Source organism: Peromyscus californicus, unplaced genomic scaffold (assembly GCF_007827085.1).
Source record: "Peromyscus californicus insignis strain IS unplaced genomic scaffold, ASM782708v3 Scaffold_3__1_contigs__length_106647218, whole genome shotgun sequence".
Classification (NCBI taxonomy): domain Eukaryota; kingdom Metazoa; phylum Chordata; class Mammalia; order Rodentia; family Cricetidae; genus Peromyscus; species Peromyscus californicus.
The window spans coordinates 60,500,709-60,515,884 of NW_026294551.1; the positions used below are offsets into that span (position 1 = coordinate 60,500,709).

Consider the following 15,176-nt stretch of genomic DNA (forward strand, 5'->3'; position numbering starts at 1 on the left):
ACACATGGATACAACACAGATTCTACATATGCACATACCACACACATACATAAAAAAAAAACAATGAAAAAGGAAGATTTGGATAGTCACTGACTGAGGTTTTAGTATCAGAAGTTTGGCTTTTATTGTAAAGGTATTAAGAAACTGAAAGCAGCTTTGACCAAGACAAATAAAGCCAGCCTGTTGTACAAACATTTTAATGTAATACACTTGTTTATTAAATACTTGGTATTTCCTAGAAACTCTAATATTTAAAATAGTTGAATAGCTCATCTAGTAAATCTTTTCTTTTTAAAGTTAGCAAAGTATTTATTTTCATTACAGCATTTAAAAATTATTAGCACATGTCCCTGTATGATGTAGTCTGCCTCACAAATCACCTCATTAGTTTTATTAAAACAAAGAGCAAATGTTTATTAACTACTCCAGGATGTTCAGTGCTTGGCAGTTAAAGGGACTTTTGGGAAAAGCTGCATGATGGAAACGTAAAGGAGACAGTCTAGGAGCCATTGAAAACACTGAGGGGAAGAGTCACCAAAGCAGTTACATCAGAAAATGTCCTAATTTGCAGCTCAGCGGCTAAAATCTCTCAAGCCTGACAACCCGAGCTAGATCCCAGGAACCCATGGCAGGAGGAGAGAACCCACTCCTGAAAGTTGTCCTCTGACCTCCATGAGTTTGTAGGGTAGACTACAGGCCAAAGAGTTAGGGAAAGGAAGTCAAGACAAGTTTCTTGGCTTGCTGGTAGAAACCCACATTGTTATTAACTGGTCAAAGTCAGACGGCCCTAGGGCTACGCACCCCACAGAAACTGGTCTTGTGGAGTCCGAACTCCACGTTTTCCCATGCCTGTAATCCATCCCAGTATTCAAGAGTCAGAAGCTGGAGGACTGTGGCAAGTTCCATGCCAGGTGGTCTGAATAGCAAGTTCTAAATGGCCCAGACTTCACAGACACAGTCTCAAAAACAGACAATACCAAAAATTCCAGGCATTCTTCATTTTTTTAATTAAAAAGGTATTTTGTAAATTTAATTTTTTAAAAAAGATGTATTTATTTATGTATTTTATGTATATGAGTACTCTATTTGCATGTGTGCCTGCATACCAGAAAAGATCATCAGATACCATTATAGTTGGTTGTGAGCCAACACGTGGGTGCTGGGAATTGAACTCAGGACCTCTGCAAGAGCAATCAGTGCCATTAACTGCTGAGCCACTAAAATTTTGTTTGTTTGTTTGTAGATGGGGTTTCTCTGTGTAGTCCTGCCTGTCCTGAAACTTGCTCTGCAGACCAGGCAGGCTTTGAACTTAGAGATCCACCTGCCTCTGCCTCGCAAGTTCTGAGACTAAAGGTGCACCACCATACCCAGCTTCTTTTTTCCTTTTGCAGTTAACCTTCTCCAACCCCATCTACCCTGCTAGATCCTGTGAAAGGTGCGAGAGAGGAGTTGACCTCCATAACATTGAAAGGGGTAACAGGTTGTCAACATTTCCTTTGACGAACCAACCATCCATTCATCAATTTGAAATGTTAATGTACAAGTTGTGTTTTCAAATCTGTGTCTGTCTTAGGGTTTCTGTTGCTGTGAAGAGACACCATGACCATGGCAACTGTTATAAAGGAAAACATTACAACTGGTTTACAGTTTCAGAGGTTTAGTCTATTATCATCCTGGCTGTGTGCAGGCAGATATGGTGCTGGAGAAGGAGCTAAGAGTTCTACATCTTGATCTGTAGGCAACAGGAAGTGAACTGGGCTTAGTTTAAGCACAGGAGACCTCAAAGCCCTGACTTCCTCCAAACAAGGCCACACCTCCTAATAGTGCCACTCCATTTGGGGGTCATTTTTTTTCAGACCACCACAGTACCCTTCATTTCTTCTCATCTATTTAAAAAAACATTTTTGTTTATACTGTGTCTGTGTGCATGTGTGCGTGCGTGCGTGCGTGCGTGCGTGCGTGCGTGCGTGTGTGTGTGTGTATGTATGTGTGTCTGTGTCTGTCTGTGTGTATTCCACAGCATGCTTGGAAGTCAGAGGGCAACTTGCAGAGTCAGTTCTTCCCTTTGCTATGGATTGCAGGTTATTTGGTCACAGTGTGAGCCCTGAGATTTCATTATGTACATAAAATCAACCATAGGTCAAGAGGTGGAGCAAGCAACCAGTTGACCTGAAGTAACCATAGAGTGAGGGAAGTTGAAAGGTCAGGGAGAGAAGCACAGGAAGTAGAAGGGAGGGACAGCTGGGAGGAGGAACTCTCGTTTCAGAGGGCTTAGAACAGAGCTTTCTTTCTGAGACAAAGGTAGAGGAGGAAGGTCACCCTGCTGCTTTCTCTGCCTCTCTGAGCTAGCAGGTTTTCACCCCAGCATCTGCCTTCTTACTGTTGTGGGTTTGTTTTTGTTTTGTTTTGTTTTGTTTTTCCAAGACAGAGCTTCTATGTGTAACACTGCTTGTCCTGCTGCTCCCTCTGTAGACCAGGCTGGCCTCCAACTCACAGAGATCCACCTACCTCTACCTCCCGAGTGCTGGGATTAAAGGCACCACCTTGAAGTTCTGATGCCCTGCCCTCATCTCCTGAGTGCTGAGATTACAGCATGCACCACCACACCCTGTTTATATCGCACTGGAAATCAGACCCAGGGCTCCACGCATCCTAGGCAACCACTTCTCTGAGCTGCATCCCCAGCTGTTTTGCAGCCTTTTAAATTTCCCCCTGGTGAATTTGGATACAATGCTTGTCCATGACTAACAATCTCTACCCTGTTATTTGTCCTTCTGCATCTTGACACTGTACCCTCTCACCCCAGCACCCCTCCCCTCCAGAAGAGACCTTAGAATGCTTCTATCTCCCTCCTGTCACAACTACAGAGCAAAGCAAATTGAAAGGCAATAGGTTATTAAGTTTCCGCTTGGGCTCTGCAGATCATAACCATGATCCCAGGAAAGAGCGTTTTCTAGTGTGTCGAGTACTTTGGGCCTGCCTGTAATTGTTACAAGTTGAATGACATGGAAGGCTTAATGAGGCAAATGTGAATTAGTTTGTGTTTTCGTTTGGTTTTTAGAGAGAATGTCTTGCCATGTAGATCGTGGTGGCTTTAAATTTGAAATCCTTCTGCTTCAGCATCCTGAGAGTGCACCACCGTGTGGGCCTTTTTAGACAGGGTCTCTCTGTAACCCTGGCTATCCTGGAACTCACTATGTAGACTGAGCTGGCCTCTTTTTATTTTATTCCTTCCTTCCTTTCCCTCCTTCCCTCCCTCCCTCCTTCCTTCCTTCTTTCCTTCTTTAGTTAGTTTTTCAAGACAGTTTCTCTATGTAACAGCCCTGGCTGACCTGGAACTCAGTTTGTAGACCAGGCTAGCCTCAAACTCACAGAGATCTGCCTGCCTCTACCTCCTGAGTGCTGGGATTAAAGGTGTGCACCACCATGCCTGGATATTTTTTATTTTTTAAGAAATAAAAGCCACTTATGATTTGATGAGTTCTGATGAATTGACTTAAGTCTTGTTCCAATTATGAACATTCACTTTTATTATACCTTCTTGAAAAAAAAATAAAAAGGAAAGGACATGTCTACTCCTAGGTATGGTGGAGGAGAAAGTTTATTGAAGATAGGAGGGAGAGCATAGATAGAAGCGTAGACCAGTGTAGATGTATCCAACCTTCTTATTTTTTTTTTTTTTTTTTTTTTTTTTTTTTTTTTTTTTTGGTTTTTTGAGACAGGGTTTCTCTGTGTAGCTTTGCGCCTTTCCTGGAACTCACTTGGTAGCCCAGGCTGGCCTCGAACTCACAGAGATCCACCTGGCTCTGCCTCCCGAGTGCTGGGATTAAAGGCGTGCGCCACCACCGCCCGGCTCCAACCATCTTATTAAATAAGAAACACAGAACCAATGCAAAGAAGAAAGCCAAGAGGTCAGAGCTAAGAGCTAAAGCCTTACCCTTCCTCCTGTGGTGGTCCTACCTCTCTGAACCAGAGCTACCCCTGTGTTAAAGTCTTTATATATAGTTTCTATTCTGCTTTCTCATTGGTTGTAAACCCAACCACAAGACCGCCTCGTCACGGCCTGTCTGTATAGACCTCCAGGTTTTCTATGATTGGTATTGAGATTAAAGGCATGTGTATCCAATACTGGCTGTATCCCTGAACACACAGAGACTTACCCAGCTCTGCCTACTAAGTGCTGGAATTACAAGCGTACGCCACCACTGCCCTGCTTTCCTATGGCTTGCTAATAGCTCTGACCCCCGGGCAACTTTATTTATTAACATACAAATGACATTTTAATACAAATAAAATATCACCATAGACCAGGACATCTAGGAAAGTCCAGAGTGGACATGACCAGCCTGAGCTAGGCCATATGGAGAGGCAGGGAGAGGGGAGAGAGGGGAACCAGCAGCAGCCAGGAGGCCAAAGGTACAAAAGGGACAACCCAAAATGTGTGGATTATATTGGGAAGAGCCTCTGGGGGAAGGGTAGCCCAGCCCTTGGGCTGGAGAGTTCAGGGTAGAGGGTATTGGTATGACTGGCATACCAATACCCTACCTGCAACAGGTAGGGATGGAGGGATGCTGGGAGAACCTATTGGCCAGGTCTACCAGGCACCTCAGTGTAACAGGAATTGTTACACGGTCTTATAAATAGAGAATCTGAAGCCAGATATTGGGTAATTTCTGAAAGATCAGAGAAACAGAACAAGCCACAGCCAACCTCACCTCAACAACCCCTCAACCAGTCCTGTGTCCATGAATCCTCAGACTGAAAGCCTCTGAGTCCTGACCCCTGAGGGTCTCAGTTGAACTGCTGCTAAAAGCTTAAAAGCCTCTAGTTCCTGGTCCTCACGCCTTTATATACTTTTCTGCTTCCTGCCATCACTTCCCGGGATTAAAGGCATGTGTCTTTCCCAAGCAAAGACATGAGATCTCAAGTGCTGGGAGTAAAGGTGTGTGCCACTATGCCTGGCCCTCTTTCCAGTGTGGCCTTGAACTCACAGAGATCTGGATGAATCTCTGCCTCCGGGATGCAAGGATTAAGGGTGTGTGCCACCACTGCCTGGCTACTATATCTAATCTAGTGGCTGTTCTGTTCTCTGACCCCAGATAAATTTTATTAGGGCACACAATATATTGGGGGACACAGTATATCACCACACCCCAGCTGTTTGTCTGGGTTTGAAACTTAACTCTCATCAATTTCTGAAACATTCCTAAGTATACTTCTGCCATTTTGTACTATGTATCTACAGGAATAGACACTGTCACTAATGACAATAAAATCAAAATATTGATCATCTATGAAAAATATTGAAGGTGCGGTGCCTTGTGGCATCAAGTACTCAGCCAGAACTTAATTTTTTATATTAAATAAGCAAGCATGTCCATCTCAGTATGCAGATTTAGTTTTCCTTAAATGGCAAAATTCCATGTATACCAAAGAATTATTTTGAAAGAGTTCTTTATGATATATTATCAGTAAATGCTTGATTTATATACCTATTTATATACCTGTATATCTGGGGTTGTGTAAAACTTTCTCAGGTGAAAGGGGGTCATGAATGGAGACTGTTTAAGCAGTCCCACAGAAGGTACTCGCAGAGAAATAGCATCAATTGGGCAATCAGCAAATAAAATACCATTAAAAATATTCCTTCCATTCTGGGTGGTGTTGGCATACGCCATTATTCTCAGCACTTGGGAGACAGAGGCAGATGGATCTCCAAGTTCCATGTCAGCTTGGCCTACAGAGCAGTTCCAGGACAGTCAAGGCTAACACAGAAAAACCTTGTCTTGGAAAACAAAACAAAACAAAACAAAACAAAACAAAATCCATCCTAGATTTTTCCGTATTATTTATTTTTAGAGAGTCTCCTGTTAGCCTGGGTTGATTTCAAACTTGCTATGTATCTGATCATGACCCTGAATTTCTGATACTCCTGCCTCCACAGCCCAAATGTTGGCACACAAGTTTATGCTGTGCTGGAGACCAGACCTAGGCGAGCACTATACCAACCGAGCTACTATCCCCAACTTCTTAATTTACGATATATAGTGAAACAAATATGAACAGGCACGAAATAATTCTCAAATGTCACTACCTGGAAGCATTGTAATTCTATGCATTTTGTTTGGTTGGTTTGGGTTTTTTCAAGACAGGGTTTCTCTGTATAGCACTGGCTGTCCAGGAACTCGATTTGTAGACCAGACTGGCCTCTAAGTCACAGAGCTCTGCCTGCCTCTACTGGATTAAAAGGGTGTGCCACCACGCCCAGGTTGTTTTTGTTTTCTGAGAGTCTCACTGTGTAGCACTGGCTGACTCACTATGTAGACCAGCCTGGCTAGGATGCACAGAGACCCACCAATGCTGGGATTAAAGGTGTACACTTTCCTGTCTGGCTTAGAATGGTAGTTTTTATTTATTTGATTTGTTTTTGTGGGTTTTTTTTTGGGGGGGGACAAGGTCTCATGTCTGTCTGCCCATAGTGTTAATAACTCTTCTAGTAAATTTCCTACCCAGAAGACAATCCATCTCAGTGCCCTTTTGAACCCCACAAAGATCTGTCAATACTGTATATATCCATATATGTGTGTTTTTATTAATCTTTTAAGTTAGCATATGAGTTAATGGGTTTCATTATGGCACTCCACATGCAGACAGAGCTGCCCTCTGTCTGCCTTCTGAGTACTGGAATTATAGATGTGTGCCACCATGCTCGGCAACATCGGATTCTTTTTTTGTTTCTATTTCAAGACCAGCTTTCTCTGTGTAGCCCTGGCTGTCCTGGAACTCACTTTGTAGACCAGGCTGGCTTCAAACTCAGAGATCTGCCTGCTTCTGCCTCCTAAGTGCTGGGATTAGATGTACGCTGCCCCTGCCTGGTTGACATTGGATTTTTGAGTGCTTAAAAAAAAGGTTCCAAGCCGGGCGGTGGTGGCGCACGCCTTTAATCCCAGCACTTGGGAGGCAGAGCCAGGAGGATCTCTGTGAGTTTGAGGCCAGCCTGGGCTACCAAGTGAGTTCCAGGAAAGGCGCAAAGCTACACAGAGAAACCCTGTCTCAAAAAAACAAACAAACAAACAAAAAAACAAAAAAAAAAGGTTCCAGGTTTCTCTTTTCTCTATTTCCTACTTCTTTGTTTTTCTTTTTGAGACAGGGTCTCTCTCCATAGTTCTGGCTATTCTGAAACTTACTATGAAGATCATACTGGTCTCGAACTCACAGAGATCCACCTGTGCCTGCCTTTGCCTTCCAAGTTCTGGGATTAAAGGTGTTCGCCCAGCTCCTACCTTCAAAACGCAGAGAACCGATATGTTTATTGGCTCCTCAAATCGAGGACCCATATGACCATCTACACACACACCAGCACCACCATGGTGATAAAGTACAGTCTACCTAGACTAAAGTTCTGGTAAGGGGGCCACAAAACCCCACAGAATTATGACTGAACCAAGTGAAGTGTGTGTGTGTGTGTGTGTGTGTGTGTGTGTGTGTGTGTGTGTGTGTGTGTGTGTTGAACCTGTGTTATGGTTTGGCTAGAATTTTAAGCACCAGTGTTTAGAGGTGAGACCTTTTGGAGGTGACAGGTCACTTGTTGTAGGTGTGGTTTTGCTCTAAAGGAGCTCTCTCTGGCTCACTTGCTCTGTGTCCAGTGACTGCCTTGGCCTTTGAGGTGCAGCGAGAAGCCCCCCACTGTGATGGAGAGGCTGCTATGCTCTTGGACTTCACAGCCCTCAGAAGTTTTTTGTTTTGTTTTTTTTGTTTTTGGTTTTTCGAGACAGGGTTTCTCTGTGTAGCTTTGCACTTTTCCTGGAACTCACTTGGTAGTCCAGGCTGGCCTCGAACTCACAGAGATCCACCTGGCTCTGCCTCCCGAGTGCTGGGGTTAAAGGCGTGCGCCACCACCGCCCGGCCTGCCCTCAGAAGTTTGAGCTAAGGAAACCTCAATTCTAGAGACCGCCTGGTCTGTGGTTTTCCCTTACAGGAACAGGAGACTGACCAAAACAGCCTGCTTCGGAAGAGTCACATCTGTGAACTATTTTTTTTTTTAAAGATTTATTTATTATGTATACAGTCTGTCTGTATACCAGAAGAGGGTACCAGATCTCATTATAAATGGCTGTGAGGCACCATGTGGTTGCTGGGTAATTTGAACTCAGGACCTCTGGAAGAGCAGCCAGTGCTCTTAAACTCTGAGCCATCTCTCCAGCCCCAGTGTGAACTATTTTTATGGCACCTTTACATTCATTTATGGTAGAGGCAACCTGCCCAGGCCTTGCTAGATGTTTGATACACACTCTGTTATCATGCCAACTAGTTTTTACAAGAATTGGTAAACTGGTGGGGTAGCTCTTATTGCATTGGTGTAGTCTGGAGTCTCGGTGGTTTCCTCCCTAAGGAGGAAGCTAGGTCTGTGTGACGTGTTGTCCACATGGTTCGTTCTCAGAGGCTGCTTTGCTGGGATCTCCTGGGCTAAGGAGACAAGCCAGCCCAAAGCCAGGCCCAAGGACTTCTTGATTTGTTTCTCCCTTTGTTCTGAAAACTCGTCTTGGCTTCAGAGAAACTGTAGTGAGTTGATTCTCATGTATCTGGAGAAGATGATGTAGAGGCGGCGGAACCAGAGGAGCTGACTGTGGTGGCAGGACATGGCCTTCTGGAAGAATCAAAGAGGACCAAAGATGGACACTGGCTCTGGAACTGTTATTTTCAGATCTCCCCTTCTCCCCAGAGCAAGGCACATCAACTCACAGTTCCCTGCCCCCAACTCCAATGATTCTCAGGGTCACCTGCCCCACTGCCAGCTTTTTTTTTTTTAAGATTTATTTTATATGTATGTGTATGCTTGAGTACATGAATGTGCACCCCTTAGGTACAGTACCCATGGAGGCCAAAGAGGGTGACAGAACCCCTGGAACTGGAGTTATAGATGGTTGTGGGCTGCTCAGTGTGGGTGTTGGGAACTGAACCCAGGTCCCCTGCAAGAGCATCAAGTGCTCTTAGCTGCTGAGCCATCTCTCTAGCTCCTTATTTTCATTTTACTGATGCTGTTATGTATTTCTGAGTTTCCTAAAATGAGCATGCGCCATTTATTTATTTAAAGTTTTTATAATCAGAAAAAAAAAAAAAAAAAGCCCAAGTCATTGAAAATGTATACCTGTCAGGTGCAGCTGAAATAGCCTAGCAAGCGAGGCAGGCCTCCTTCCTGTGGAGGGGGCTTTGCAGGTCACAGGGCTTTGAGGAGCCAAGGGCCTGAGGCTGGGTTCACAATGCAGTGTGCAGGAAGTACAATCCTTACCTTGGCCCGCGCCACTTCTTGGCTGGTGAGCATGAAGAGGACATCCTGGGGTGACAGTAGAGACCAGGGCAGATCCAGGAAGTAGAGATACTTCCGCAGCACATTCACAGACTGCAGAGTGAGTACAGAACACCCTGGGCAAGGAGGGATGGCAGACGGGATCACGTTGTTGCTCTCAGCCAGGTGTCTCCCTGAGCACCCTCCCTCTCCGGGTGGCACAAGGCAGGCAGCGAGCAGCTGCTCTCCAGATGTTCCTTGTGCACCGGAATTGCTCTCTGACCAGTACTCTCCCGTATGGGGAGAGTGACAGGGCCACAGAAACTCCCCACCCTCTGTTTCTGTCACTGTAAGAGGAAGGGGGTGCTAGAGGGCGGAGGACAGACGATGGAGACAGGAATTTCTGAGTCAGGAGGCTAAAGACTCATTTCGGCCTTGCTCTAACACGAGGCGCTGGGTGTGGTGGCTTTCACCTGTAATCCCAGTACTTGGAAGGCAGAGACAGGTGGATTGAGTCCCAGGCAAGCCTGGATACATATCGAGTTTGAGCTCAGCCTAGGCTTCAGAGTGAGACCCTGTCTCTGGAAAAAAAAAATGGCGTGGAAAGTCCCTTAAGCTCTGGGTTTTAGCTTCCTAGTTGCTAAACTAGTGTCGCTGGTGTAGGGGCTGCCCATCTGACACGGTGGACAGAAGAGCCAAATGGAACACACCTGTGCTCCGAAGGCCTCAGCCTGTGAAGACAGCACATGTCACCTACGTTTCACTTTCTGATCTCACGTCACCCCTGTGAGGCGGGCCAGGCCAGAACTTGCTCAGAGAAGTAGAGAGGGACACCAGGCAGCAAATGGCCAGTGGGGTCCTATGCCTCCCAGACAGTGAATGGCCAGTGGGGTCCTATGTCTCCCAGGCAGTGAATGGCCAGTGAGGTCCTATGCCTCCCAAACAGTGAATGGCCAGTGAGGTCCTATGCCTCCCAGGCAGTGAATGGCCAGTGAGGTCCTATGCCTCCCAAACAGTGAATGGCCAGTGGGGTCCTATGCCTCCCAGGCAGTGAATGGCCAGTGAGGTCCTATGCTTCACTGGGGTCTAGAAAGTATTACTATTTCAAGCTCATCAATTTTTAAGTAACTTGTGAGGCACTTATAACCCCCTAATAAGTGGGTGATGGGAAGTAAATCTGGGCAGACTAACAAAATGCCAGCGGTGGAAGAGAGCTACCTTCCCTGGGAGGAAACTAGATAGGGTGCTCGGCAGTGGATGCAGTCTGGACCTGTCATACACACCAGACTGATTCGGGGAGAGTGAGTGACCCACCTTCCCACACGTGCACAGTCTAGGGCTGCTCTGTGTATAGGTGTCATTAAGTCCACAGTGGTACTGTTCTAGGATTCCCACAAATACTGCAATTATGGATACTCAAGTCTGTCATAGAGAATGGCACAGTATTTACATAGAACCTACCCACACCCTCTTGTACATGTTAAATCATCTCTAGGTTACTTATAATCCCTAATATAAGGTCAATGTCATAGAAATAGTTGCTATATTGCATTGTCTAGGGACCAGTGAAGAGAAAAGAATCTGCATGTTTAGTACAGGCGCCCTTTTCCTCCTTGCATATTTAAAAATATTTTTATTTGTGCATGTGCATGTGTGTATGCCTGCATGAATTTATGTGCACTGATGTCCCTGGAACTGGAGTTATAGGTTGTTGTAATCTGCCTGATACAGGTGCAGGGAACTGAACCCAGGGCTTCTGTAAGTGTAGTAAGTGCTCTTAACTGGGGAGCCATGTCTCCAGCATCCCCTTGAATAATTTTGATCCCAGGTTGTGAAATCCATAGATACATAGAAACCTATAGATATGGAGGGCCAACAATATTTGCAAACGTCCTTGGTACATTTCTTTCTTTCTTTTTCTTTTTCTTTTTCTTTTTCTTTCTTTTTTTTTTTTTTTGGTTTTTTGAGACAGAGTTTCTCTGTGTAGCTTTGCACCTTTCCTGGAACTCACTTGGTAGTCCAGGCTGGCCTTGAACTCACAGAGATCCACCTGCCTCTGCCTCCCGAGTGCTGGGATTAAAGGCATGCGCCACCACCGCCGGCGCTTGGTACATTTCTTAAAGGGATAGTAAGCATTGTCTATCTGCAATAAAACCAGGGCTTCCTCACCTTTAGGCAGCTTCCCTTCTGAGTGCAGGGCCCTGGAGGATGGAGAGGACAAGCATTAGAGAGGGTACGAGTCACCTACTTCTCTGTGTTAACAGGAGGGACATTAGAGCAAGGCTTGTGTGGCCCATGCCCCAACACACAGGCTCCCAGTGGTTTCTACTGCATAAACATATCTATATGTTATATATATATGTATATATACATATCTAAATATACAGGATTCCTGGCTATTGCTGAGAGGACCAGAGTGGTCATTTCATTCCCACTCAGCTTAATGCAGAAGCTGGGTATGGCTTATGGAACAATCTGACCCAAGTTTGACCCATTAAAGATGAGGATAACTATCCTCAAATTTTTTTTTCTCTTGAAATAGTAATGTGAATTAGCTGGGCTTGGTGGCGCAAGCCTTTAATCCCAGCCCTCAGGAGGCAAAGGCAGATAGATCTCTGTGAGTTCAAGACCAGCCTGGGCTACAGAGTGAGTTCCAGGACAGCCAGGGCTACACAGAGACAGTGCCTTGAAAAAACAAAAACAAATAAACAAACAAGAAATTATACATTCAGGAGGCAGAGGCAGGTAGATCTCTTTGAGTTCAAGGCCAGCCTGGTCTACAGAGTGAATTCCAAGATAGCCAGAGCTGTTGCACAGAGAAACCCTGCCTTGAAAAATTAAAAAAAAAATTATGTGTATAGTGAAGGAATGTTTGAACATGTTAACGGATGTTTCTCCCCTAGTATCTCCTTTCTCCTTCTGGCCCCCTCACTCCCACTGTGTGACAATGAAAGTTGCTCTGAGCTCACTGCTCTAGAGAGGGGCACAGTAAATCTAACACCACTAAACTGTGGATTGCTTCCTGGCTTTGTTATCAGAAGACTGGGGACACAGAAGGAGAAGCGGCTAGACCCAGACAACACACACACACACACACACACACACACACACACACAAAGAGGGGCTCAGGGGCAGGGGCTAAAGTGAAGAAGTCAAGAAGAGAGTTGATAAGTGCATGGGAACCTTAAGAAGCAGAAAACTCTGAAAGAGGTTTCTGGGATGCTGAGGAGATGCCCTGTCCTGCACCCTGGGCAGAGCCTGGGAATAGTGTGACTTTGAGGTGGATGCACTGGTATAGAGGTGAGAACTGGAGGCACACACCAGGGAATCCCATTCACAGCCCTCACAACCCTTGAAGAACCTTATTGAGCATGGCTGCGAAGGAAGCCCTGGGCACAGGGACACTGAGGGGCCTTGGGTAGGAAGGAAGACAGGAAGAGACTGGGAGATGACCAGGGAGACCAGTGGTGGGAACATCAGCCAGTGTCAGCAAGTCAAAGCAGCATTTTTTTTTTTTTTTTTTTTTTTTGGTTTTTTGAGACAGGGTTTCTCTGTGTATTTTTGCGCCTTTCCTGGAACTCACTTGGTAGCCCAGGCTGGCCTCGAACTCACAGAGATCCGCCGGCCTCTGCCTCCCGAGTGCTGGGATTAAAGGCGTGCGCCACCACCGCCCGGCGCATTTTTTTTTTTTTAAGATTTATTTATTTATTATGTATACAGAAGAGGGCGCCAGATCTCATTACAGATGGTTGTGAGCCACCATGTGGTTGCTGGGAATTGAATTCAGGACCTCTGGAAGAGCAGCCAGTGCTCTTAACCTCTGAGCCATCTCTCCAGCCCCCCAAAGCAGCACTGTGATGAGTGACAGGGCCAAATACCACAGAAGGGCACAGGCAGGCGAGGACGAAGGTGAGTCTGATGGGTTTAACGGACAGGTGGAGAAAAGTTTCAGTGGCTGGTCAGCATGCCCACATGTTGCTTTACCTGAAGTACAGGGCCCACATTAGTGCTGAGAACTCATGAATTCTGAGAGCCCGTGGCACTCCCGCTTCGGAAGAAACACCAGCTGCAGGCAGGCCTGTTTGCAGAAAGCTGTGCCCTCGAGTTCCCTGCTCTTCCTGTGCCTCCATTTCAGTGTTGACTAGTGTCCTGGTTAGCTTTCTATTGCTGTGATAAAGATCACGACCAGAAGCAACTTTGGGAGGAAAGGGTTTATTTCATCTTAAAACTCCCAGATCACTGTCTATTATAGGGAAGTCGGGTCAAGAACTCCAGGAACCTGGAGGCAGGAACTGAAGCAGAGGCCATAGAGGAACACTGCTTACTCACTTGCTACTTTTGGCTTGCTCAGCCTGCTTTCTTGTACACCCCAGGACCACCTGGCATCGGGGGGGCACCACACACAGTAGGCCTGGCCCTCCTACATCAATCATCCATCAAGAAAATGCCCCCGGGCTGGAGAGATGGCTCAGAGGTTAAGAGCACTGGTTGCTCTTTCAGAGGTCCTGAGTTCAATTCCCAGCAACCATATGGCGGCTCACAACCATCTGCAATGAGATCTGGTGCCCTCTTCTGGCCTGCAGGCATACTGTATACATAATAAATAAATCTTAAAAAGAAAAAAAAAGAAAAAGAAAAAGAAAAAAGAAAATGCCCCCACAGGCCTTTCTACAGGCCAATTTGATGGAGGCCTTTTCTTAATCGACATTCCCTCTTCCCAGATGACCCCAGCTTGTGTCACGTTGACAAAAGACACACAGCACAAGCGGGGATGGAACTAACCAAGTCTCCTCAAATGCCCTGCCCACTGTCTGGGAAGGTGCTCTTGATTTGTTTATAGTAAACTTGACCTGACCCTTTTTCTGAATACTTGGGTACAAATTTATAAGGCTCTGTGTGGAGCTGGAATGAAGTGGAGCCCCTGTTCCTACCCACCAAGCAGTCTAGTCCTTGGAATAACCAGTTTGGGTAAATGTCCACTCCTGGGATGTACACTTTTCTGTGTATCTTCACCAAAAAACTGCATCTTCTACTGAAACCTGTGGTGTGTCTTTCTCAACTCTGAATGAACCTAATGCAACTATTAACACAGAACTGTATCTGTGGCCTCTGTTGGACCAGGAAACAGATGGTTTTTACAAGAGGGGAGAAAAGTGTGGCCTCCCATCATCCCACAGTCAAAGAACTGGTGTTAACTGTCTGGGGAAAAATACGAGAGTGCTAATTTCTAGCATCTTCCAAAGTTGCATACAATTAAAAACGTGGCAGGGGAGCCATCAAGTTGGGTCTGCCTTCATGTGCACCCAACGGAGGCACCCCGTGGAGGGAGACCAGGGTGACATAGTTCTAGTCTTGTCTTGGCTGCTGTTGAGTTTGTGCTGGGCAAACCTCCTCACTGCCTGGCAAGTGAGATGGCTGCACTCAATGACCAGTGAGGTCACTTCCAACTTCATAGCGCTGACAGCTTCCGTCGGAGAATGGTGAGCATGTTTAGAAGAAGGGAAAACAAGACTTTCCAGTGTCCCTTTCCTTCCTCAGTATGGAGGACAGGACCTGAGCTCTGCAGAAGAATCACTGGAGGACAGGGAACATAGTCTGTGTCTGTTTGACCCTAAGTCATGCACCATTTCTGAGGCTCCATTTCAGTTTCACTGGTAAGATGAACACAAACACCAATAAAATAGGATGGTGGTGGAAAATGTGGGGTTTTTTTGGGGGGGTGGGGGGCGATAGTCTTGCTTGTGGCCTAGAATGCCTGATGCTGAGACCTTCCTGCCACAGTCTCCCAAATGCTTGGAGAATAGGCATGCAAACAGGCAAACAATTGGGACGTCATATTATGCATGTCCGTCATCTTTCTCCAAACACTAAAACAAAGCAAAAGTCTGGG

General features: G+C 45.9%; 1 protein-coding gene across 8 annotated transcripts in view; it reads right to left on the reverse strand.

The window, feature by feature from the left end:
- Positions 1-94: 94 nt before the first annotated feature.
- Positions 95-15,176, reverse strand: part of Pigl (phosphatidylinositol glycan anchor biosynthesis class L) — a 69,804-nt gene continuing 54,722 nt past the window's right edge. Inside the window, exons 5-8 of one of the 8 annotated variants that reach the window (XR_008222299.1) lie at positions 11,456-11,487; positions 9,290-9,400; positions 3,861-8,647; positions 95-3,661 (exon numbers count right to left, since the gene is read on the reverse strand). Coding sequence is in view for 4 of the 8 variants with exons in the window: in XM_052757134.1 (XP_052613094.1) it covers positions 8,400-8,647; positions 9,290-9,400; positions 11,456-11,487 (391 nt within the window). In the remaining 4 variants the exon portion in view is untranslated. Of the gene's footprint in view, positions 8,648-9,289; positions 9,424-11,455; positions 11,488-15,176 lie in introns of those variants that run through there. The other 7 variants (XM_052757134.1, XM_052757135.1, XM_052757137.1 and 4 more) reach the window with 7 other exon arrangements.